The sequence below is a fragment of the Triturus cristatus genome, chromosome 5_1 (genome assembly GCF_964204655.1).
Source record: "Triturus cristatus chromosome 5_1, aTriCri1.1, whole genome shotgun sequence".
In the NCBI taxonomy this organism is placed as follows: Eukaryota; Metazoa; Chordata; class Amphibia; order Caudata; family Salamandridae; genus Triturus; species Triturus cristatus.
The window spans coordinates 864,030,970-864,054,322 of NC_140587.1; the positions used below are offsets into that span (position 1 = coordinate 864,030,970).

General features: G+C 44.9%; 1 protein-coding gene across 1 annotated transcript in view; it reads left to right on the top strand.

Annotated features, from left to right (window-relative positions):
* DOK6 (docking protein 6) overlaps positions 1–23,353 on the top strand; it is a 1,435,463-nt gene that overhangs the window by 122,016 nt on the left and 1,290,094 nt on the right. Inside the window, exon 4 of the mRNA XM_085603942.1 lies at positions 11,890–12,004. Coding sequence (XP_085460068.1) covers positions 11,890–12,004 — 115 coding nt within the window. The remainder of the gene's footprint in view (positions 1–11,889; positions 12,005–23,353) is intronic.

Below are 23,353 nucleotides of genomic sequence, written 5' to 3' on the forward strand. Positions count from 1 at the left end.
AATAGAAAGCACAGGAGCAATCGGCAGTAAATATTACGGTATAGAAAAACATGAAAGATAATCATGTAATAAAATGCGCAAAAGATGTCATTTGAGAGTGCTCAAAATACGAGGTCAAGAAATATGAAGAAAAATTCATTCTAAATGCATGGAGTACATGACAGAATGTAGAGAATTAATCATCTCATAATGAAAGTTGCCTATTGGATTCTTGAAGGGCAAACATAGAGAGACAGTGATAGCACCAGGTAGAACAGATAAGGATTAGGAAAATTTATGGGGAAAGAGAGATAGCAAAAACTGTTCATTGTCATGAATCTCAGTTGCCCAGAAAGTATTGCATCCTGTGGTCAGAGTTCAATCCGTATTTCACTGTGTGGAGGCGCATGATCCAGGTTGCTTCCAAGCATTGTAGTCTCAGTTCCCTGTTACCACCCCTGAGGCTTGGCTCGGTCACATCGATGCCGTAGAATAAAAATCGTTTCTGCTGGCTTTGAGAAGGACAGGTTGCGGCGTGTACAGCCATTGGGTATCTGGCGTCTTGGTGATTAAGTGCTCTCACATGTTCACTGATACTTTCTTTCAGGGGTCTAATAGTGCTTCTCACGTACTGGCTCTTGCATGTGCACTCTATGACGTACAACACAAATTTGGTGTTGCAATTGATGTTCTGTTTGATGTGATAAATGTTTTTCTTGTCGAAGCTGGTGAAATTCTTAATTCTATTTTGGGCCCATCTGCACACACCACAACAACCACGTTTGTAGAAACCTATCGTATGATTTGAGAGCCAAGAACACTCCACCACAGTGCGTGGAACCGTTGGACTGAGTCTGTTCCTTAGTGTCCTGCCTCGTCTATAAGTGATCTGAGGACTGGTAGTTATAAAGTCACTCAGGGATTTATCAGCAAGCAGAATACCTCAGTGTTTGTTAAGACTCTTCCTGATCGCCACATTCATGTAATTTAAATCTGTAATCAGTCTCACTGGTTGTTTGTGTGGCTGAGTAGTGTTTTTATCGCATAAAGTGGCTACCCTACCTATTTTACCAATTCTGTTTACAGCTTTTTGAATGATAGGTGGTTTGTAGGCCCTTCTCTTGAATCTACTCTTCATGTCTGCAATGCGTTTGTTGAATTCTGGATCCTCACTGCAGTTTCTCCCAGCTCTGACAAATTCTTCATATGGAATCGCCTGGATCTGGCGGCCAGGGTGGGAACTCTCAGCATGTAGAATAGCATTGCACGATGTTTATTTACGATGAAGTCGGCTATGCAATTTATCTGCTCTGATGTAAAGTTCTACATCTAAAAAGGTGATACTAGATGTGCTACAGTTACTGGTAAATCTCATGTCCATATCATTGGAGTTAAGATGCGTACAAAAGTCATTGAATCTTTCTTGGGAGCCTGACCACAGTAGCAGACAGTCGTCTATGTAGCGACCTCAAAAGATGATGGAATCACTCCAAGCGGCTCCCTTACTGCTCCAGAGCCATTCTGCTTCTAAGCAGCCCATGTATAGATTAGCGAAAGAGAGTGAAAATCTGGAGCCCATGGCAACGCCTTTGATCTGTTTGTACCAATTTTTATCAAACATAAAAAAGTTGTTGTTGAGAATGACCTCCGTCATGGTGGTAAGCATGTTAGTATGTTGCCATAAGGTCGCCGGCCTATTGTGTAGAAGGCGTGTTACTGCCTGTAGGCCTAGATCTGGTTTGATAGTGGTGTAGAGGGAAACAACATCTAAAGTAGCCAGAATGGTGCCCGGTTGCCATTGTAAATCGGCTAGAATACTCAAGATGTGCTTAGTGTCTTGAATATAGGAAGGAAGGTTCCTAACCATAGGTCCTAGGAACAGATCAACATACTGTGCTATTCTTTCCGTCGGGCTCCCTATACCATACACAATGGGTCTGCCAGGAGAAAAAGGTGCCTGATTGTGTAGTTTGGGAAGGGTATATAGCCAAGGAAAAGTAGGTCTGAACACTTTCATGTAAAGAAATTCGTCCTCATCAATTAAACCAAGTGCATGCCATTCTGCTAGAAGTTTGGTGATCTTAAGGGTCAATGGTCCTGTGGGATTATAGGTGAGTAATTCATAGCAGGTCGTGTCCTGCAATTGCAACATGATTTCATTGTGATAGTCGACCTGGTTCATGACTACAACGTTGCCCCCTTTGTCGGCTTCCCTGATTATAATTTCACAGTATGCACTCAATGTTTTAAGGGTCAAACGTTCACTCCTCATCAGATTGTCTTTATGTCTGTGGCTAGTCTTAGATATTTTGTGTTCATATTTGTCTATGTCTTCAAGTACTAGGTTGTAAAAAGTGTCCATGGGGTTGCTCCCTGGAAGAGTTGGAGTCCATTTAGATTTGACTTTAAGGCCACTAGATGTGGTGTGGTCCGTATCTATGTTGAGTTCTTGAAGAAGCAGTTCCATATTGACTGGTGGTCCTTCCAAATCTGTGAAAGATAGAAGCAGGTGTGTAGCTTGAATATCCTTAATGCTTTGAGCATTGGACATGTTGTCTATTGGGATGTTCACACTGTTTCTAATGGTTGATGCACTGCCACTAAAGTGTTTTTTCAATTTGAGACCCCTGATAAATTTAAAAAGGTCTATTTTGAGTCTGCATATATCTCCCTGTTCGTGGGGTTGAAACTTAATCCCTTGCTTAGTAATGATATCATATCTTTGTTGAGAGGTTTCGAGGAGGGATTAACTACCTGTACCTCATCGGCTATTGTGTTTATTTGTTCCTCTTGTTCCCTGACCTCAATTTCTTTTCATACTCTTCTTTGTCCTGATCTCTTACCACTTCGGGTTTTCTGTCTTGTGCTCCTCGTGTTTGCTGTGTTCTGTTTTCTCTCCTGATGGTTTGCACTTCCCTTAAAAAAGATGATTTTGTCTGTCCTGATCTGTTAGATGCACCTGTCTGACTCTCTGTTTCACTGTCACTAGTTAGGATAGTGCTGAGGGAGGTAGAGCTGGAAGAGATTGAAGCTGTTTCTGATCTGGGTCTCCGTCGCCTTGGGGGACCCTTTGGATAAGTTGATCGTACTTCCTAGCAAAGATAAACACCCTTCCTTCCCAATAGTCTGCTTCATCTCATTTGTGGTGATGTCTATCTGCAGTTTCGCTACCTTGCGTTCTGCGTTCTCAATCAGTATGTTGATGAGTGTATTGGAATTAGAGGTGAGAGCTTCCTCCCATTTGCCTAACAAATCGTCGTCCAGATTGTCGAAAGTCGGGAAGATCCGAGATCTGAGTCCTCTCGTGTGGCATTTGTAATGCATAACTAGGATTTTTTTTTCCCCATGAGGGATGTATTCTTCCCCGTAGGGTTGTTATTCGATGTCAGGTCCATGTGTTACATTTTACCTTTCAAATCTTCAGCCTTTACTGTAATTATTCTCACTGTCTTCTGCTAAATGTTTTGTTATGCCTATTTTATGTTCACTTTGTGGTATTGGACATTATCTCTTCACTTGATCACTTCACACATTTTGCCCTAGTCACGCCGTCTATGTGCATTAGGAGCGATTTTGCTCCTTGTCTCTCACTGTATGCCCCACTAGGTTTATCTCGTTTTGCTGTGAAGTCACTCATACTTGCCTTTACATCATTTTTGTAGGGTATCCACTCATATTTTGGTGTCTCAGCTCTTTCTTCACAAGTGCTGCTAATCTCTATCCATGCTGCTCCTTGTTCATGTAGCTTCACATAACCTTTTTGTATCTTCCCCAGCCCTGAAGAAGTCACGGGACACGTTCCCATTGTGACGAAACACGTGTTGGCTGATTGTGTGTTTTCAAGAAGGAATAAAAGAAACCTTAGAAATATACCTGTGTCGACCTCACAGGTTATTCTCTCAGATTGTGAGACTTTACAAACCAAAGTATTTTCACCCCAGAACGTGTGCTCAGGAGTTTGCTTCTGGTCTGTCAAGTGCCCTAGAAAAAGGGGGGGGTCTGTGCGGACTCCCCTCCTGCGCTTATTACAAGCCCCGGGGTCAACCACCTCCCCGGGCTAAATATAAAAGGAATGGGTGTGGCCACATGGAGACCCCCATGCCCCTGGGACCACCATCGTCCCATAGCCAAATCACTTAAAAAACTGGGCGTTGGCCATGAGGCCCCCTCCCGGAACCAATTAGTGCCCACCCCCGGGATGTAGCTACTTGCTCAGACTTGGCAGGAGATTTAACAGCTCCTGCCAAGTCAGAGCAGACATGAACTCCACTCTCAGCAAACGAGGGCTGTGCAATTGCTCTTGCTTGCAGTGAGTGTAGTTTTCATCTGTTTTACTGCCCACGGTCAAAGGGGCATGGAAACAGACACATGGATTGCTCTCACAGACAGGGAGCTGCATGTTTAGCAGCTCCCTGTCTGTGAGAGCAATGCCTGCACCCGCAGGAGGAAGGAAGCTGGCTGGGACAGCGGAGCCTTGAGGCTTCCCCCCTGGTCCCGGGGGAAAAGAGAAGAAAGAGGTAAAATAAAGGTCAGAAACAAGAAGGAAGAGGCAGAATAAAGGTCCAAAACTAGAAGAAAGAGGCAGAATAAAGGTCAGCAGCGAGCAGAAAGAGGCAGAATAGAGGTCAGAAACAAGCAGAAAGACGCAGAATAAAGGTCAGAAACTAGCAGAAAGAAGCAAAATAAAGGTCAGTCTCGAGCAGAAAGAGGCAGAATGAAGGTCAGCAATGAGTACAAAGAGGCAAAATAAAGGTGTGAAATGAGCAGAAAGCGGCAAAATTAAAGTGAGAAACATGCAGAAAGAGGCAAAATAAAAGTGAGAAACTAGCAGAAGGAGGCAGAATAAAGGTCAGCAATAAGCTGAAAAAGGTATGATAAAGGCAAGAAATTAGAGGTCAGAAACGAGCAGCAAGAGGCAGAATAAATATCTGAAATGAGCAGAAAGAGGGAAAATAGAGATCGTAATGAGCAGAAAGAGTCAAGGTTAAGGTTAGAAACAAGCAATAAGAGGCAAAATAGAGATCAGAAACAAGCCCAAAGAGGAAAAATAAAGGTCAGAATCTAGCAGAAATATTCAAATTAGAGATCAAAAATGAGCTGAAAAAAGTAAAATAAAGCTCAGAAACGTGCAGTAAATGGAAAAATAGAGACTTGAAAAGAGCACAACGAGGCAAAAAAGAGTGCAGAATCGAGCAGAGAGCGGCAAACTAAAGCTCAGAAATGAGCAGAAAGAGGCAAAATACGGGTCCTATATGGGCAGAAAGAGGAAAGATAAAGGCAGCAACCAGCAGAAAGAGGCAAAATAAAGGTCAGAATTGAGCAGAAAGAGGCAGAAAACAAGCAGGACCCATTCAGGCACTCATGCACTGACTCACATAGCAACTCAGACACTCTCCCAGGCACTCGCAGACCCAGTCACTCAATCTTCCACTCTAAGGGGCAGAATCACAAGCCCCTTGCGTCACATTTGCACCGTTGTTGTGTCACTTTTGTGACGCAGCGGCAGCGTAAACGTTGCGGCCCATTTACAACGTGACATATCTAGGGAGATGCATCACGTTGTAAAGCCCTGCGCCACATTAAACCTGCGTCAGGTTTAATGTATGCAGAGTGGGCGTTCCATCGCAGGAAGCCCCGTAAAAGTGACGCAGTGAAATCTACAAGATTCCACTGAGTCACTTTTACGTCAATGCTGCGTCAAAACCCTGCGCCTGCTTGAAGCAGGCGTAAGAATTGACGCAGCATGGGGCGGTCCTGAGCATTGCTGGAGTTGCATCGTGCTCGTGACACGACTCTAGCAATGCGTGACTTTTCCATCAACTGATGCGTCAGAATTTCTGACGCATCTGTCAATCCTTGCACCATGGTGCGCCATATTGTAAATAAGGCGCATCCATGGTGACGCAAGGATTTGGCATGTTGGCGCAGGGAAAGTGACGCATCTCTACAGATGCGTCACTTTCTTGTAAATCTGCCCCTAAGATTTTATTTTGCTTTACGGAGTTTTACATAGGGCGAACTTGACCCGAAGGTATCGGGTATCAGAGCGCTTTACATAGCACCAGTTGCGTTACATGAGGACACATTCATTTTTATTAGGCACAGGGAGATTAAGTGATTTGCCCAGAATCACAGGATTTTCAGCTTCATTGCCGAGACTCAAACCCGGTTCACCAGATTCGAGGTCGACCTCCCTAGCCGTTAGGCCAACTCCTCTCCAAGATGAACTTGAACACACACCCACTGACAGTCACAGTCAAACATTTGTGTACCCACCTACAAAATCACTCATACTATCTCTCACCCACTCACAGATCTACTAAGACACTTATATACTCACTTACAGCCCCACTCATACTTTCACACCCACTTACAAAGCTACTCAGACACTAATACACCCACTGAGACTCTCATGTACTCACTAAAACACTCAGTGCCAAAGGTTAGTGTTTGCAGTTATGAAATAAAATTAAAAAACCTTATAAGTTCATTAAAAAAAACAAAGGTTGACAGACACTATAGTTAGAAAATAGAATAAAAATAACCTTAGAAATTCACTGGAAAAAACCAAAGGTTACAGGGACGTTATAGTTAGGCTCAGATTTCACTTGTAAAAAAGCAGTGCAATTTAACAGTTATAGTTACCTGAGCCAACTGTAATTTATGGCCTTGCAGTGCACTGCTTATGACCTCACATATTACATCAATCATGACATAGTCAGTTACATCACTGATGACATCACTGATGAAATTCCAAATTACATCACTGATGACATCACTGATGACATCATCCACAGAACCACTCACACCCCATATAACCTCTCATATGCCCACTCGAACACCCACACAACCACTCACATACCAATTCACAGACTTATACAAGTCGTTACATTCACTTATAGTTACCCAAGCCAACTGTATGCCCCCGCAATGCACTGCTTATGACCTCATATATTACATCATGCATGACATGGTCAGTGACATCACTGATGACATCATCCAGTGATTGTGAGTGTTATCTAAAGGTTTCTGAGTGTTAAAGATATATAGTTAGTACTGCTACAATTACCCGAAGGTGTCAAGGTGCTGGGGGCCATCGGGAAGATTAAGCAAGCTGTTGCCCAGAGTCACATGGTGGTGGGCTCTTCTGCCACCGGCGATTGAACCGTGAGCCCCCGGGTTCCAGAGTCAGTTGCCCTGGCCGCTGCGCCACACCTCACACTATGTGAGTAGCTGTGTGACAGTGTGTATCCATGTGTGAGTAGGTGTCTGAATGGCTCTATGGATGTGTAAGTGATTGTATGGGTGAGTAAGTGGCTGTATTGGTGTGTGAGTGCATGTATGAGTGGCTGTATGGGTGAGTAAGTGACTGTGTGTGGCTGTGCAGGTGAGTAAGTGGGTGTCTCAGTGGTACATGGGTGAGTGGGTATGTGAGAGGCTGTAAAGCTGAGTGATGTGGTGCATGAGTGGCTGTAAGGGTGAGTGAGTGGCTGCATAGGTTTTGTATGGGTGAGTGAGTGGGTCTGCTTCTGTTAGGTACTTTATAGGTGAGTGAGTGCATGTGTTAGTATTTGTATGAGTAAGAGAGTGGGTGTATGAGTAGCTGTATGAGTGAGTGAGTGGCTATGTGAGTGACTGTATGGGTAACTCACTCAGTGTGTGAGTGGCAGTATGGGTGAGTTAGTGAGTGAGTGAGTGAGTGAGTGAGTGAATGAGTGAGTGAGTGAGTGAGTGAGTGAGTGAGTGAGTGAGTGAGTGAGTGAGTGAGTGAGCGAGCGAGTGAGTGAGTGAGTGAGAGTGTGCATGTGTGGCTATATGGGTGAGTTAGTGATTGGGTGAGTGGATGTATGAGTGAATGGATGTGTGAGTGGCTCTATGAATCAGTGAGTGAGTGTGTGAGTGCATAAATGGGTCTGTGAATAGATATGTGAGTGGTTGTGTGGGAGTAGGAGTGGATATATGAGATGTTCTATGAGGGTGTGTGAGTTGTTCAGTAGAGAATATCATCAGTGATGTCATTTGAGTTGTCATCAGTGATGTCATCAGTAATCTCACTGATGATGTAACATGTGAGGTCATAAGCAGTGCATTGCAGGGGTATAAGTCATAGTTAGCACAGGTATTTATAACTGCTAAATGTCTGTGACATTGTACAAGTGAAATATGAGCCTAACTATAATGTCCCTATAACCTTTGGTTTTTTTCGGTGAATTTCTACTTTTTTAAAGCATTTTATTTCCTAATTGTAACCTGTAAACTTTGAGAGTGTGTGTGTGTGTGAGTGGCTGTATAGGATGGTGACTGGGTGTATGAGTGGCTGCATTGGTCTGTGTGAGTGGCTGTATGGGTCTGTGACTGGTTGAGTGAGTGCCTGTATGGGTGTGCAAGTGGGTGTGTGAATGCCGGTTTGGGTCTGTGACTGGGTTTGTGAGTGGCACTATGGATATGTGAGTGGGTGTGTGAGTGCCTGTGTGTGTCTGTGAGTGGGTGTGTGAGTGGCACTATGAATATTGGGCATTTGCATAGTTAGGGTATTTAAATGGGAGGACCATGGCTCTACTCTCATCAGGAGATGACAAGAAAGAAACCACTCATCACAGTCACTAGAGATCAGATTGCCCTCCCTTAGATCAATGATGCATTCACCTCCATTAAGGATTTCAGATTTATTTTCAACATGGAATACAAGAGGAAACATATTTGATTTTCCTTTGTCAAGACTAAGAAGTTATGAATGTTTGTATTTAAGTGGAGCTTCAGCTGGGGCACCTGCTACGGTTACATTTGTATGTGCTTGCAGTTAAAAGTTCAATTTCTGTGAAATGCGCACCAGGGACAGTATGGAACCCATTTTCTTCCCATAAGAGTGCCCAGTTTTGCCCAAAAACATCTACCCCACTGGAGTTCTTTCATCTGAGTAATTAGTAAGTGCTTTCTTGTAGGGTAAATGTCTTGTTTGCATTCTGCACTACAGCTACATGAAGGACCACAGGAAATGTTTCCAGTGACTTTGTGTACATGTAATTTCGATAATGAGATTGTTCCTAAACCGTCTTCATCCATAAATCTTTGATAACGTGTTTTCTTGTTGAGAAGACACCAAGACTACAAAGAGGTGAATCTCCACTAAACAGGGGTATTTCCTCTTGACTAAATGAGGTAAGTGCTTCTTTATGTGGTAGAGAGGTCCTCGTATTCCTCTGCATCAATAAAGCATTACCAAAAGCAACTCAACTTCTTGATAAATATGGCCCTAAACTAAGCAGAAATGTAGGCTATACATACTTTTCTTTCTTGAACTTGGGAGAGTCTGTGTTCACTCTTGCTGCAGACCACTTCAGAGCAATTTATTTAGGTACTTACTATGGGGCATATTATCAAGCACGGCGTTAAAATTATCTCCGCTTTAGCGGCAGAAAACTGCAGGAAAAGCGGCGATAATGAGCTTGATAATATGCCACAGAGAATTCCAATAGAAGCCCATGTTGACACCAGAACATGGGCTTCAATTGGAATTCTCAATGGCATATTATCAAGCCCATTATCACCGCTTTAGCGGCAGTTTTCTGCCGCTAAAGTGGCGATAATTTTAATGCCGTTTCTTGATAATATGCCCCCATAAGAGTATGGTCACCCATTGGCTTCTTGGAGCTAGGAATGAAATAATGAGGCTGAATATGAAAAAAACTGGGGCAGTTTGCTAGGAAAGCCTATGGGTCTTCAGGATTTTCAGGAAAGAAATGTGATTGAGATTGGAGCTGAGAGAGACCAACAGTTGGTTTCAGAGTGTTAGAGTCATACCCGAAAAGGCTCTGCCTCCTAGAACGATGCACCATGAAATCCAGCCTGAATTGCAGGAGCACCAGCACCATGCAGGGCTCGATGACCAATACAAAGGAGCATTAAACATTCCAGAAGAACAAAAGGAGTGTCAGTGTGCACACGAGCGAACGAGCAACAGATATGTTTAAGGCACAATCTCATGTTACAGAAACAGTACTCCCAATTATTAACTTTAATGGAAGTAAATTCACAGCAGGTGGCAATTTGTCATGACACTTTGGAATGTTAAAAAATGAAACATAATAATATAAATGTGTGTTTATCACGATGCTGCCTGAGTGGTGTCATCAATTTCGTCATGGGTGATGTCAGGAATGGTCATGATGGTAATTCATATAAGCATTTGAAGGAGAACTGTTGTTGAAAAGATTGCCAGGACTGGACTAGTGAACCAAAAGCAGCCTTGGCAAAAATGCCCATAACACCTTTGTATCCTTGCACAGTATCTCTCTTTTCATCCATCCTTCTCTCCCTGTCTCTCTCTTGTCTCTGTCTCTCTCTCTCTATCATCTCTCTCTCTCCTGTCTGATCACTTTCTCTCACCTTCCCCCTACCTCTCTGTCTTTCTTCTAGGCATATTAACAAGGAACAAGGAAAATTAACGCTAAGGGCGCTTAGCGTTCATTTTTTTAACGCCCGCTATCGCTGGATAATATCGCCTGGTTATCGCGTTATTAACAACGCTAACCGCCTAGGCGATAAAAAATCCAGCGATAGCGGAATTTTGGGAGGTTATCGCTGGTAATGCAGTGATAAAACTAGGATAGGGATATCCTTGTTGATAGGCCATGGTGGACTTAGCCATGTAATCCACCTCCCATTGGATTACCTGGCTAAGTCTGAAAATTAGCAGACGTAAAAAAGCAGCGTTAACCGTGGTTAGCGCTGCTTTTTTTGTCTCTAACAGGGTTAGCGTGTAGCGTGATAATAGGAGAAATGTCGCTTAGCGACATTTCTCCTATTATTTTGCTCTGGAACGCCCACTTTGAGATGCAAAGGGAAGTGTAGTGAAAAAGGGTGCTAACATGCGATTTAGCATGTTAGCACCCTGCTGTTAATAGGGCAATATTTTTAACTCCGCTTCTTTGGCTTTTAAAGCCAAAAAAGCAGAGATAAAACCCTTGTTAATATGCTCCTTCATCTCTTGAAGACAGTGGCATACCTGGGGGGGGGGGGGGGGGGGGGGTGTTGCAGGAGGTGCGGTGTGCCCCAGGCAGCACTCTTTTTGGCGGCAGCGGAAGTGAGCAAGTTTTGTCTGTCGACTACCACCACCCCCCAACCCCAGAACAAATCATCGTCGGCCGTAACCCCACCCCCCCGGAACAAGTTGCTCACCGGGCAGCAAACCTAGGGGCCGCCACAGGAGGCAGTAGGTCTAGCTACTCCTCTGCTTGAACCCTTGTGCCCGCTGCAGCTCACCTCGGGGAGCTGGAGAAAGTGGCAGATGCACCAGGAGCAAACCTGGGCTTTCAAAACCGGCCTCCAAGGGAACCAGCCCATCGGAGAAATGCCCCGTGATAATAAAGGCCTGTCCGGCTCTCATGATTGCATATTGTCCACGAAGAAAATGGGAAGTTAGAAATGCGGGGGCATATAATCAAGGACGGCGTTAAAATTATCGCTGGTTTAGCGGCAAAAAACTGCCGCTAAAGCGGCGATAATGGGCTTGATAATATGCCCTTGAGAATTCCCATAGAAGCCCATGTTCTGGTGTCAACATGGCCTTCTATTGGAATTCTCTGCGGCATATTATCAAGCCCATTATCGCCGCTTTAGCGGCAGTTTTCTGCCGCTAAACATGCGATAATTTTAACGCGGCCCTTGATAATATGCCCCGTAAAGAGTAAAGAAAATACACATCACTTTTGCATCTATCTGATTGCCAGCCTTCACTTAACTGCAGTCAAAATTGGCCAGTATCTGAATCCTGCATTAAAATGTTATCTGACAGGAGAAAAGAGCTGCGCTCAGGCTCAGCCTCCATGTGTCTCGCATTCACATGTGTACGAGGTCAAGTAATATTTTATGCACAATAAAAATAGAACAACTGTATTTCTTCTTTCCTAGGTAACTGAACTGCACAACATCAAAAACATAACCAGACTGCCTCGAGAGACAAAGAAGCATGCAGTAGCAATTATCTTTCATGACGAGACGTCAAAGACATTTGCCTGTGAGTCAGGTAAGCAATTACTAGCACAGCTCTTGCTTGCGGAAACCAAACTGCGTCTGATACAATAGCCCCAGAGGATTGAGAAAACCAGCAAAGAGAATGCCTGGTTTCAGAGGAAACAGGCCAGGACATTTTAAAAGAAGAGGAGCTGGGGGTATTGATTTCTACACGCTTTCGGGGTTTGTTTATTTTTCATCACAGTCTGGATTTTGCCTGAAGAGGAACGTGTGGCTTTTGAGATGCCTGGCCAGGGTTTCAGGGGAGTGTAAGTTGTAACCTTCAGGATGTTGATGGAACATGCCCATGGCACCCATACATAATTTCACCCTCGAACACTGGTTCCTGGTTAATAATTGAAAACAAACCAGCAGTCAACACACATTTACTAAACCAATATGCAATATATCCATGTATTTCTGATAGAAAACGGATCTTGCAGAGAATGCGTTTGTTTATTCAGCAGCAGCAGCAGCTTTCGAACAGAAACTGTGCACAAGGGTACCATTTGGGCAGGCCTGACAATAAACACTGTCAGGGTAACATAAACCGGAAGTGTGATATTTAGTTATGAGTCATGGAACATTGTGTGGAATGAGAGGAGGGAATGCCAGGCCAAACCATTAATACAGACAATTTGCAAGGGATTTTTTTTTAATGTGTGTATACATGGTACTAATGAGGTCAAGTCAATATGTCAATGAGGCCCTACTCGTGGGATTCTAGCTTTAGGTAGTATTTTTTAAGGCTGTCTTGAAAAGGAGTGAAAATCAATAAGCTCAAAGGAAAGAGCATTCCAATGGAGCGGGTCAAAAACGTAGAATGTGCAAAAAGGGGCGGGAGCTCATACTATTGAAAGAAACCTGAACAATAAGGCCTTGCTGCTAGCAGACAGCCAGTCTTCATTGCAGGTGTCTGGACAGGAGGCTGAATGGTAAGGAAGGTTGATTGCAAAGTTGACAACTTTGTCGATAAATTAAAGTATACAATAAACAGTGATGGGTGGAATGTTTGAAATAATCTCAGCTACTGGTAATCACTTGGGCAGCATCTCAATTCATTGATATTTTGCAGACCATGCCACCTCAGTTTGAATCCAATCATATGCAAATTAGTCTTGACTCTGCTCCATTGGGAACACTCCAACCGATCTGCTAGGAAAGGTCTTCCCTGAACAGGAACACACGCAACCCAGGACCAGTTTTGCCCTACTTAGAGCTCATCAGCCAGGTATAGCTTGGTTCCAGTAATACAGTGTGCATGAGACTCATGTCTGAGCATACGCTTCCCAAAAAAGGGCAACACAGTACTCAAAAAAGTGATGGATCAAACACTTTAATTAATCTCAGCCACTGGTAATCACTCAGGGTTGCATTCCAATCCATCACTATTTTGCACACCATGCCACCTCAATGTGGACCCAGCCATATGCAAACCAACTTGACCCTGTTCCTATGGGAACAGTCCTGCCCAAACTGCTTCGCCAGGTTCTCCCTGAACCAGAACACAAGCAAACCATGACCCTTTTTGCCATAGATAGGGCTCATCAACTAATCTGAGTATATCTGTCCCACTAAGGGACTACACTAAAGTATACAAAAAAGTGATGGATGGAAATCTTGGATTTTTCTCAGCCACTTGGGCTGCATCCCAATTCATTGTTAATTGCACATCATGTCACCTCAGTTTGGACCCTGCCATATACAAATCAGCCTTGACCGTACTGCAGTGGGATTTGTCCAGCATAAACTGCAAGGACAGGTCTTCCCTGAAGCAGAGCACAAGCAACCCAGGACTGGTTTTGTCCTAGTTAGGGCTCATCAGCCGGTTGTAGCTTGATTCCAGTGACATAGTGTGCATGGGACCCACATCTGGGCATTCCCGTCCCACTTCGGACAACACACTAAATTATGAAAATGTATACAAAAAAGTGATGGATGGAATGCTTGAATTAATCTCATGCTGCAAACATACAAGGGAATCACGAGGATATATAGAGATCAGGGGGTACAACTGTTTAACCCATTCGCTGCTAGGCCTTTCCCCCCCTGTGCTTAGCTTTTTCTGGCTATTTGGGGTAGTTCGCGCTTAGGCCACTGTAACTCTTTGACCACATAAGATATCCACGCCATATTTGCGTCCTTTTCTTCTAACATCATGGGGATTCTAAAAGTACCCAGGGTTTATGGATTCCCCTGGAGGGGACCCAGAAATTTTGGGAAAAATGGGAAAAAAGGGCTAGAGATGAAAGCGTCTGTTTTTTACCCTGCAAATGGTATCAACAAAGGGGTAGTGGTGCTAAAATCGCCATTTTCCAGCTTTCAGGGACAAGCAGACTTTTGTCAGATAACCAAATTGTTTTACACAGTTTTGGCATTTTTCTGGGACATAGCCTATTTTTGCTATTTTTTGTGCTTTCAACCTCCTCCCAGTTAATGGTAGAAATGGGTATGAAAGCAATAATGGATCCTGGAAAGCTATACATTTTTGGAAAGTAGACAAAATTCTGAATTTAGCAAGGGGTCATTTGTGTAGATCCTTCAAGGTTTCTTTATAGAAACTAACAGTTAAATATAGGAAAAATTGAAAATTAGTTGAAAAAAACAGCCTTTTGTGTCAACGTTTTCACCTGTAACTTCTTCTAATTATGACAGCTGTTTGAAAGCAATATACCGTTACATCCACTGGACCTTTCTGGTTTTGGAGAAATTTAGGACTCGTAGGTTCACCTAGAACCCGACGAACCCAGAACCAATAACTGAGCAGAGTCTTGCAATGGTTTTTTATTATGTACCGGGTATATAGCAATTAATTTGGGAAAATATATACATGGAAAAATCGGTATGAAAGACACCTATCTATTTCTGAAATTGGAACAAAATATAGTGTTTAATAACAGTAGCTAGTGAGATGTGAGTACCCATACTAGCATGAGAATTATAGGACATTTTCAAAGTGACTTCTATTTTACACATTGTCTTTCATTTGGAAGGCATAAATGTATCGAAAGTCAATAGGTAATAACAGTTGCTCTACAATTCTGTGTTACCCTAAGTCTCCCGATAAAAATGGTAGCTCACTTGTGTTGGTAAGTCTAGTGCCCGTGACAGGAAACGTCTCAAAATGCAATGTGGACACGCTTTATTTTCACAGTGAAAACGGACCCTTTTTTTGCAACGTGCCTAGCTGTAGATTTTGAACCCTAACTCTGCCAGCACCTGGGGAAACCTAGCAAACCTATACATTTTTGGAAACTAGACACCCAGGGGAATCCAGGATGGGGTGACTTGACTGGCTCTCACAAGGTTCTGTTACCCAGAATCCCTTGCAAATCTAAACATTTGTCCCAAAACAAATAACATTTTCCTCACATTTCTGTGGTGGAAAGTTCTGGAATCTGAGTGGATACACAAAATTTCACCCACCCCGCGTTCCCCAAAGTGTTCCAAGAAAAATGGTTCCTCACTTGTGTGGGTAGGCCTAGTGCCTGTGACAGGAAACTGCCCAAAAAGCAACGTGGACACACCACATTTTCACAGTGAAAACTGACCCTGTTTTTGCAAAGTGCCTAGCTGTAGATTTTGAACCCTAGCTCAGCCGGCACCTAGAGAAATCTAGAAAACCTATACATTTTTGAAAACTAGGCACCCGGGGAAATCCAGAATGGGGTGACTTGACTGGCTCTCACCAGGTTCTGTTACCCAGAATACTTTGCAAATGTCAAAATTTGTCAAAAAAACACATTTTCCTCACATTTCTGTGGTGGAAAGTACTGGAGTCTGAGTGGATCCAGAAAATTCCACCCGCCCCGCATTTCTGAAAGTCTTCTGATAAAAATAGTACCTCACTTGTGTGGGTAGGCCTAGTGCCCGTGACAGGAAACGGCCCTAAACGCAACGCGGACACACCACATTTTACAGTGAAAACTGACACTATTTTGCAAAGTGCCTAACTGTAGGTTTTGCACCCTAGCTCTGCAGGCACCCAGGGAAACCCAGCAAACCTATACATTTTTGAAAACTAGACACCAAGGGGAATTTAGGACGGGGTGACTTGTCTGGCTCTCACCGGGGTCTGTTACCCAGAATCCCTTGCAAACCTCAAAATTGGTCCAAAAACCAAATTTTCCTCATATTTCTGTAGTGGAAAGTTCTGGAATCTGCGTGTATCCACAAAATTCCACCCACCCCGCATTTCCCAAAGTCTTACGAGAGAAATGGAACCTCACTTGTGTGGGTAGGCCTAGTGTCCGTGACAGGAATTGGCTCTAAACGCAACACGGACACGCACCATTTTACAGTGAAAACTGACACTATTTTGCAAAGTGCCAACTGTAGATTTTGAACCCTAGCTCTGCCGGCATCTAAGGAAAACTAGAAAACCTATAAATTTTTTAAAACTAGATACCCAGGGGATTCCAGGATGGGGTGATTTGTCTGGCTCTCACCAGGTTCTGTTACCCAGAATCCCTTGCAAGCCTCGAAATATGTAAAAAAAAAAACAAATTTTCCTCACATTTCTGTGGTGGAAAGTTCTGGAATCTATGTGAACCCACAAAATTCCACTCACCCCGCATTCTCCAAAGTCTTCCGAGAAAAATGGTACTTCACTTGTGTGGGTGGGTCAACTACCCGCAACACGCAAGGGCCCAAAACCGATTGAGGCAACATCAAAATTACCTATCACTAAACAGCCTAGTTTTGCAAGGGGGTCCCATGAGTTTTTGGCCCGGGCTCGTCAGCCATCTAGGGAAACCTACCAAACCCACACATTTCTGAAAAGTAGACACCGGGGGGAGTCCAGCAAAGTATAGCTTGCGTGTGTCCCCCAAAATTTCCCTATCCAGAATACCCTACAAACCTCAAATTTCGCTGAAAAAATCACTTTTTTCTCAAATTTCTGTGTGGGAAAGTTCTGGAATCTGCGTGGATCCACACATTTCCTTCTACACAGCATTCCCCTAGGTCTCTCGATTAAAATAGTACCTCACTTGTGTGAGTGGGTCAAGTATCTGCGACAGGCAAGGGCTCAAAACATATTGCAGAGACATCAAAATGACATATCACAAAACAACCAGGTTTTGCAAGGGGGGTCACCTGGGTTTTTGGCCCCGGGTTCAGCGGCCATCTAGGGAAATCTATCAAACCCACACATTGCTGAAAACAAGACACCCGGGGAGTCCAGCAAGGTATGGCTTGCGTGGGTCTCCCAACATTTCCCTACCTAGAATCCCCTGCAAACCTCAAATTTTGTTGAAAAAATCTATTTTTTCTCACATTTCTGTGTGGGAAAGTTGTAGGGTCACCGGTCTGACACAAATTTCCTACCACCCAGCGTTTCCCCATGTCACCCAATAAAAATGGTACCTCACTTGTGTGGGTAGGCATAGTGGCTGCAACAGGAAATGGCCCAAATCGTACTGTGGAAACGTCAAAATTACCCATAACAAAACTGGCTGTTTTTTTTGGGGGGGGGGACACTTGGGGTTTTGGCCCCTGTCTCGCCGCCATCTAGGGAAACCTATCAAACCCACACATTTCTGAAAACTAGACACCCTGAGGAGTCCAATGGGGTATGGTTTGCCTAGATCCCACAACGTTTCCCTACCACAAATCCCCTGCAAACCTCAAATTTAGCTGAAAAAAACAAATTTTCCACATATTTTTTAGTGGAATCACCTTGGCGGCACATATGTTCTACCCCACAGCATTCTCCTTAGTGTCCCAAGTAAAATGATACCTCACTAGGGGGGGCAGAAAGGCTGTAATTATGGCGGCAGGGTGGGGGCATTGGCATGCCCGTTTTGGGCAGCCCCCACCCTAACTAAAAATGCTCCCAAAAAATCCCTGGCATCTAGTGTGCTTTCTGCCCCTAGGGGGGCAGATTGGGGGCTACTACCCCCATCTGCCCCCCAGGGGGGCAGAAAGTCAGAATGTACCTAAAAATAATGGGGGGAGCAAAGGCCCTTGCATGGGGCTGCTCCCTTCTCCCTGGTGCAGAGTGGGTGGATCCCTGCTTGAGGATCGTCCTCCTGGGGCAATCCCCAAGCAGGCATCCACTGGGGTGATTCTCCCCTTTCCAATGATACATCTCCCGTCTTTCTACGGGCTCAGGGGGCTGAGATAGCTCCCTAAGCACATAGAAAGCGAAACTGAAATGAGCCTGTTGGCTCATTTCAGTTTCGGTTTCACTGAAATTACGTCAGCGCGATGTTCGCGCTGATCGTCATTTTAGGGAAACCGGGGGGGGCTTCGGGAGCTGGGGAAGCTCTTCCCCAGCTCCCAAGGCTGTTGGGGGGAAAGGGAATCCCTCTGGTGCCCGCACCAGAGGGATTCCCTGGGTCATGGCGCAGGACGCGCGGGAGCCGTCCGACGCACATGACCACTTATGCGTCAGATGGCTCCCGCGTGTCCGATGCACAGAAGGGGTAAAAGGAACAAGGGTCCGTATGACCAACAGTCACACATTCAATAAAAAGAAAAAGTTAGAACCTGACAAAATGTCTATGAAAGCAAACAGAATCACATTTATGAACAAATAAGTCAAATGGTGGGTGCAAAGAGAAAAGATAATCATATAAAGAAACTCAGGGAACTGCCTATGATCTACTGTAAACATTCGGCAAAAATTAAATGAGTGGCCTCAGTATGACATGATAAGTCTGTATTGGCAACAACAAAGGGGGCTGAGAATTGCCCATAAGTCACTTATGTTATTATTTGCATAAGACACAGAGGTATATGCTAGTTGAATAATGTGTGCAAATGCATATTGTTAAACAAATTGAGTAGGGTTAGCAATTGGCACCTGCTGTCCTATCAACCTAGGATCAACTGTTCACTGTCCTTTCCTGGTGGATCACTATACACCTGCAAGGAGGATATGAAGGTTGTAATTCTGTTGGAGTGGATTTGGACATTTGTGAGCCAAGCCTGGGGTATGGGTCAGGTTTGGTTAACTAGTTTGAAGATACACATGCCTAAGATTAAATCATTCAGACCCAGTTACTATGCATCACACCGTGTAGGGCAATCACATTCACTCGAGGTAATTCTAATCACACCAGATAGGTATGAAACACACAGGGCAGCTAATGTAATAGCACCATCCAAGTATAAGATGCTAACTTGACATATCAGGGGTATAAGAAATTTCCAAAAAGGCATAGAATGCATTCATACCTTTAGCAATTTAATATTGTTTTGGCTGTTGTAAAAAACCCATCTAACAAAAACAGAGAGGTTATAATTGGAAGTGTGTTAGAGTGGACAACTATATTTGACAACATATTCAATATATGCCAGAGGGGTATTATTTTGGATCACACCCAGGGTCCCATTTGTATTAAGCCATTCTATATTAGACCCAGAGAGTAAACATGTGAATGCCCAAGGCATAATCAAGAGTAATCCAACTGCAGTAGTCAGCATCTGTGCTCCTACCAGTGCACAGCAGGAAGACTCCTGGATGCCACGACTGGCAGATCTTGCCCTCTCACTGGTTACAACGAGGGTCGATTTCAACTGTGTCCAGGATCTCATTTATGATAGGACGCAAAGACTCCTGGATGCCAAGACTGGCAGATCTTGCCCACTCACTGGTTACAACGAGGGTCAATTTCAACTGTGTCCAGGATCTCATTTATTATAGGACGCAACCTCCATTAATAGGCACCCAAGCAGTGAGGAATGCTGATGGCTCACTATGTGACTCAGATGATGGAACCTTACTGACACCCAAAGCTACAAGAATACACTTATTATTCACACATATATGACCTGCACACAATATTAGACTTGGCACTATGCTCTGAGCATTTGTGAGGTGATGTGTTCTGTGTCAAACATCTGGGATGCACGCTTTCAGATCATAACCTGGTATTAATTCACCCACGATGGGTCAGATGACACACATACAAAGCTACTGCAAGCACTGAAGATTAGAGCCCATACAGAACAGTGCTTCCAGAACAACACAGGGACAGCTAAAGATGTTACTATAGAGAGAGATGCATTTAAAGCATTTCTTAGGGGTATGTGTATGCAGACAGCTGAGTGAGAACTAACCTGCGAAAAGGTGAAACTAGACTGGAAAATGAAATAATGGCAGCAAAGAACATAGCAATTAGAGAACCACTCAAACACACAAGGGCCACACTTAGGGAGCGGGTATATAGAGTTGGCAAACACAAATACAGAGAATTTTGGCCTGGCACCATGGGGAGACAGACAAAATGGGCAGGCTACTAGCTTGGCTTGAGTGAAAGATACCCCTCACCACCCCATTACAGAAGTACACATTCCAACTGCAGCAGTAATTAATACGCAAGTAGGGATCAATGCAGAATTTCAAAAAGAGTAGCATATGATGCACATGGTGCTGCATATCAATTTCAATTGAGTTGATATGAGACAACACCTGAGGCAACTGAGATTATTGAAAATGTCACCAAAATAAACTGCAGAACTAGAGAAACCTCTGAACTTAGACAAACTCACACTTGCAATCAGTGATCAAATAGGCAAATCTACAGGCACAGGTGGCTTCTCACCTGAACTATACAAGAAATACACTGGTACTTTGGCCTCTAGTTTACTCCAGTCATACTTGGATGGGAAGCAGATAGGGTCCTTTTGCAGTCTTGTAGAGAAGGAATAATGCTATTGCTGCCTAAGCCACATCAACACTCACTTGATTTTAAATGCTGACTGTAAAATATTTGGGAAAGTTTTAGCAAATTGGATTAAGCCATTCTAGAGTAGCCTATCAATCTGGGTTCATCCTGCACAGATACAATGCACCAAATGCACTGAACATAAGATGTCTTTTGTAAGTATTACACAATTGTGACACAGAAAATATGTCCTCTGTGGCCACGATATTCATGGAGAAAACGTTAGATTTTTTTCCATTGGCACTATCGATTCAAGGTTTGTTCAATCATGGGCTTTGGGCCAGAAATTCAGCAATGGATGCATTTCTAATATACAAACAACATTACCAGAGTAAAAACTGCAAAAACAATTTCCACACCATTTGTGAAATATAGGGGCACACACCAAGGGGCATATTCACAAGGTTCTATCGCTGAGTTAGCGGCACTTTATCGCAGCCAAAGTGGTGATAAATTAATCGCATCATTCACAAGCTGGTGCTAACAGCTGATATCACCAATTTACCTGCGATAGTAGCCACAAAAAACAACACCACGGATGACACCAGCAACTAACGCTAATGAGATGCAGAGTAGGCGTTCCCCTGCAAAAACACGCAATAAAACCACAAAACCACTTTCACAATGAACTGTCAAATCCGCGATGCGAGTCAAAACCACGTGATAAGCCACGGTAGTCGCAGGTATTTAACACCTGCCTCAAGCAGTTGTAAAGACGAACGACTCCCTGCAGTAGGCAACGGAGCCCCATACACAGCCACACAGGAAGAACAAACGACGCCATGGAGCTACTCATCATGCAGCTCAGAGCCCCAACAGGGCCACAACACCCACCGCCACCCCCCCAGGACCTCCACCACCCCCTGGACCCACACCCGCCCCACCCACGGACCACCACAGAGGCAGCGCAGAGTAAGACAGCGGACCTACCGAAAACGCACCACTCTCACAGACCTAACGCCCACGGAAGTTATTGCACACTACAGGCTCAAAAAGGCAACCATCCTCCGCATCCTGACCCACATTGACCAAAGCCGGACGGTACCAACACAGCGGACAACCAACATCCCTCCGCAGACAAAGCTGCTGGCTGTGCTGCAACTGTTGGCCTCTGGTACCTTCCAACCAACAACTGCCAGAGTTGGAGGGGTCTCACAGCCAGCCCTATCAAAGTTCATCACACATGTCCTGGATGCCATCCTCAGCTTCATACCCCAGTACCTTCACTTCCCCAACACTACGCAGGAACAACTGGAGACAAAGCAAGGCTTGTACGCCATAGCCTGACTCCCGGCGGTGTTGGGGGCAATCGACTGCACACATGTCCCACCTGTGCCCCCTGTGGATACTGCACACCACTACCGCAACAGAAAGCCTCAGCATTCCATCAATGTGCAGGCAATAGTGGACCACCGGGGACTCTTTACCAATGTTGTCGCCAACTACCCAGGCAGTGTGCATGATTCCTTCATCTTCTGACAGTCTATCTTCAACCAGCGCTTCCAGGATGGCACATATGGAACTGAACTGCTCGTTGGTTAGTGCCAAATCAACACATCACACATCCCAACGCCACCAACACACAACGCACAACTGTGGGAATGCACCGGTGACCAAACCACATACAACATGTCAAACTACACGACCACCTACCAGACATGACGACACCACTCCATGGTCATCCTGGGCTACCCCTGCACCCAATACAGACATTACATGGCACCACAGACACACAACAGCTGAACGTGTGGAGATGCGGAATGCAGCCATGTGCGAGGATGCATGTAACCCGTGAATGGGAATGTACACAATGAGAAGTGAGGCGTGGATGTGCAGGACAGACATGGCTATGCAAACCACAGACTTGTCTGTGCAGACCACAACTGCTGGTGACTGAAGAGTAGTGAGCAGTGGAAGCAACAATGTCACCTCAGGCCGTGGAACAGATAGCTTAAATGTCGCATGCTGTGTCCCCCCTGTGTGCGTGAGCGTAGTTGGTTGGCCCTGAGTACCCCAGGGCTGCGCAGGGGTGTGGTGACAAACCCCGTTGCGCAGGGCGTGGTCCACTCCTGGGAAGGCCAACGTCACTACCAGTGCGGCGCCGTGCCGCCTGCAACGAGGCCGACGCCGTGCGCAGCGGGGCCTGTGACCCTGTGTGCCTGCTGCACCTCAGGATGCTGATGCACAGACCAGGCCTGCCCGCCCCAGCGCCCCAAGGCTGCACAGCTCACCTGCCAACACCACTGTGTGTCGAAGAGGGTCCAACACGTTCCGGTGCAAGCTCCAGTCCCCAGTCACGCATGCTCAGCAGCCTCCGCAGCCCCTTCACTGGTCCCCCCGACCCTGACCCACATCACTCCTTAATTATTGACATGCTCCACCGGCGTCCTCTACGGACAAGTAGTTCCCACATGTGGAACAGTGTCCTGAGTCCTGAATGGCAGTGACCCCAAGTCCGTGGCAGTGGCCACAGCACAAGACTCCCTTTGATCAGTGTGGCATATTTGCATTAAGCAGGCCTGCGACACGTGATGCCACTAACCCTGTGCGTCATCGCAAGGCAGAACATTGTTGGTGTCTGAGCCTGTGGCATGGGGGTTTTCATCAGCAATGGGCAGGTACGGACCCGGTGTCGGGCCTGGGTCTGTGGCATTCGTATGTGCCTTGCTGGCGGACCCAGCTGGCAT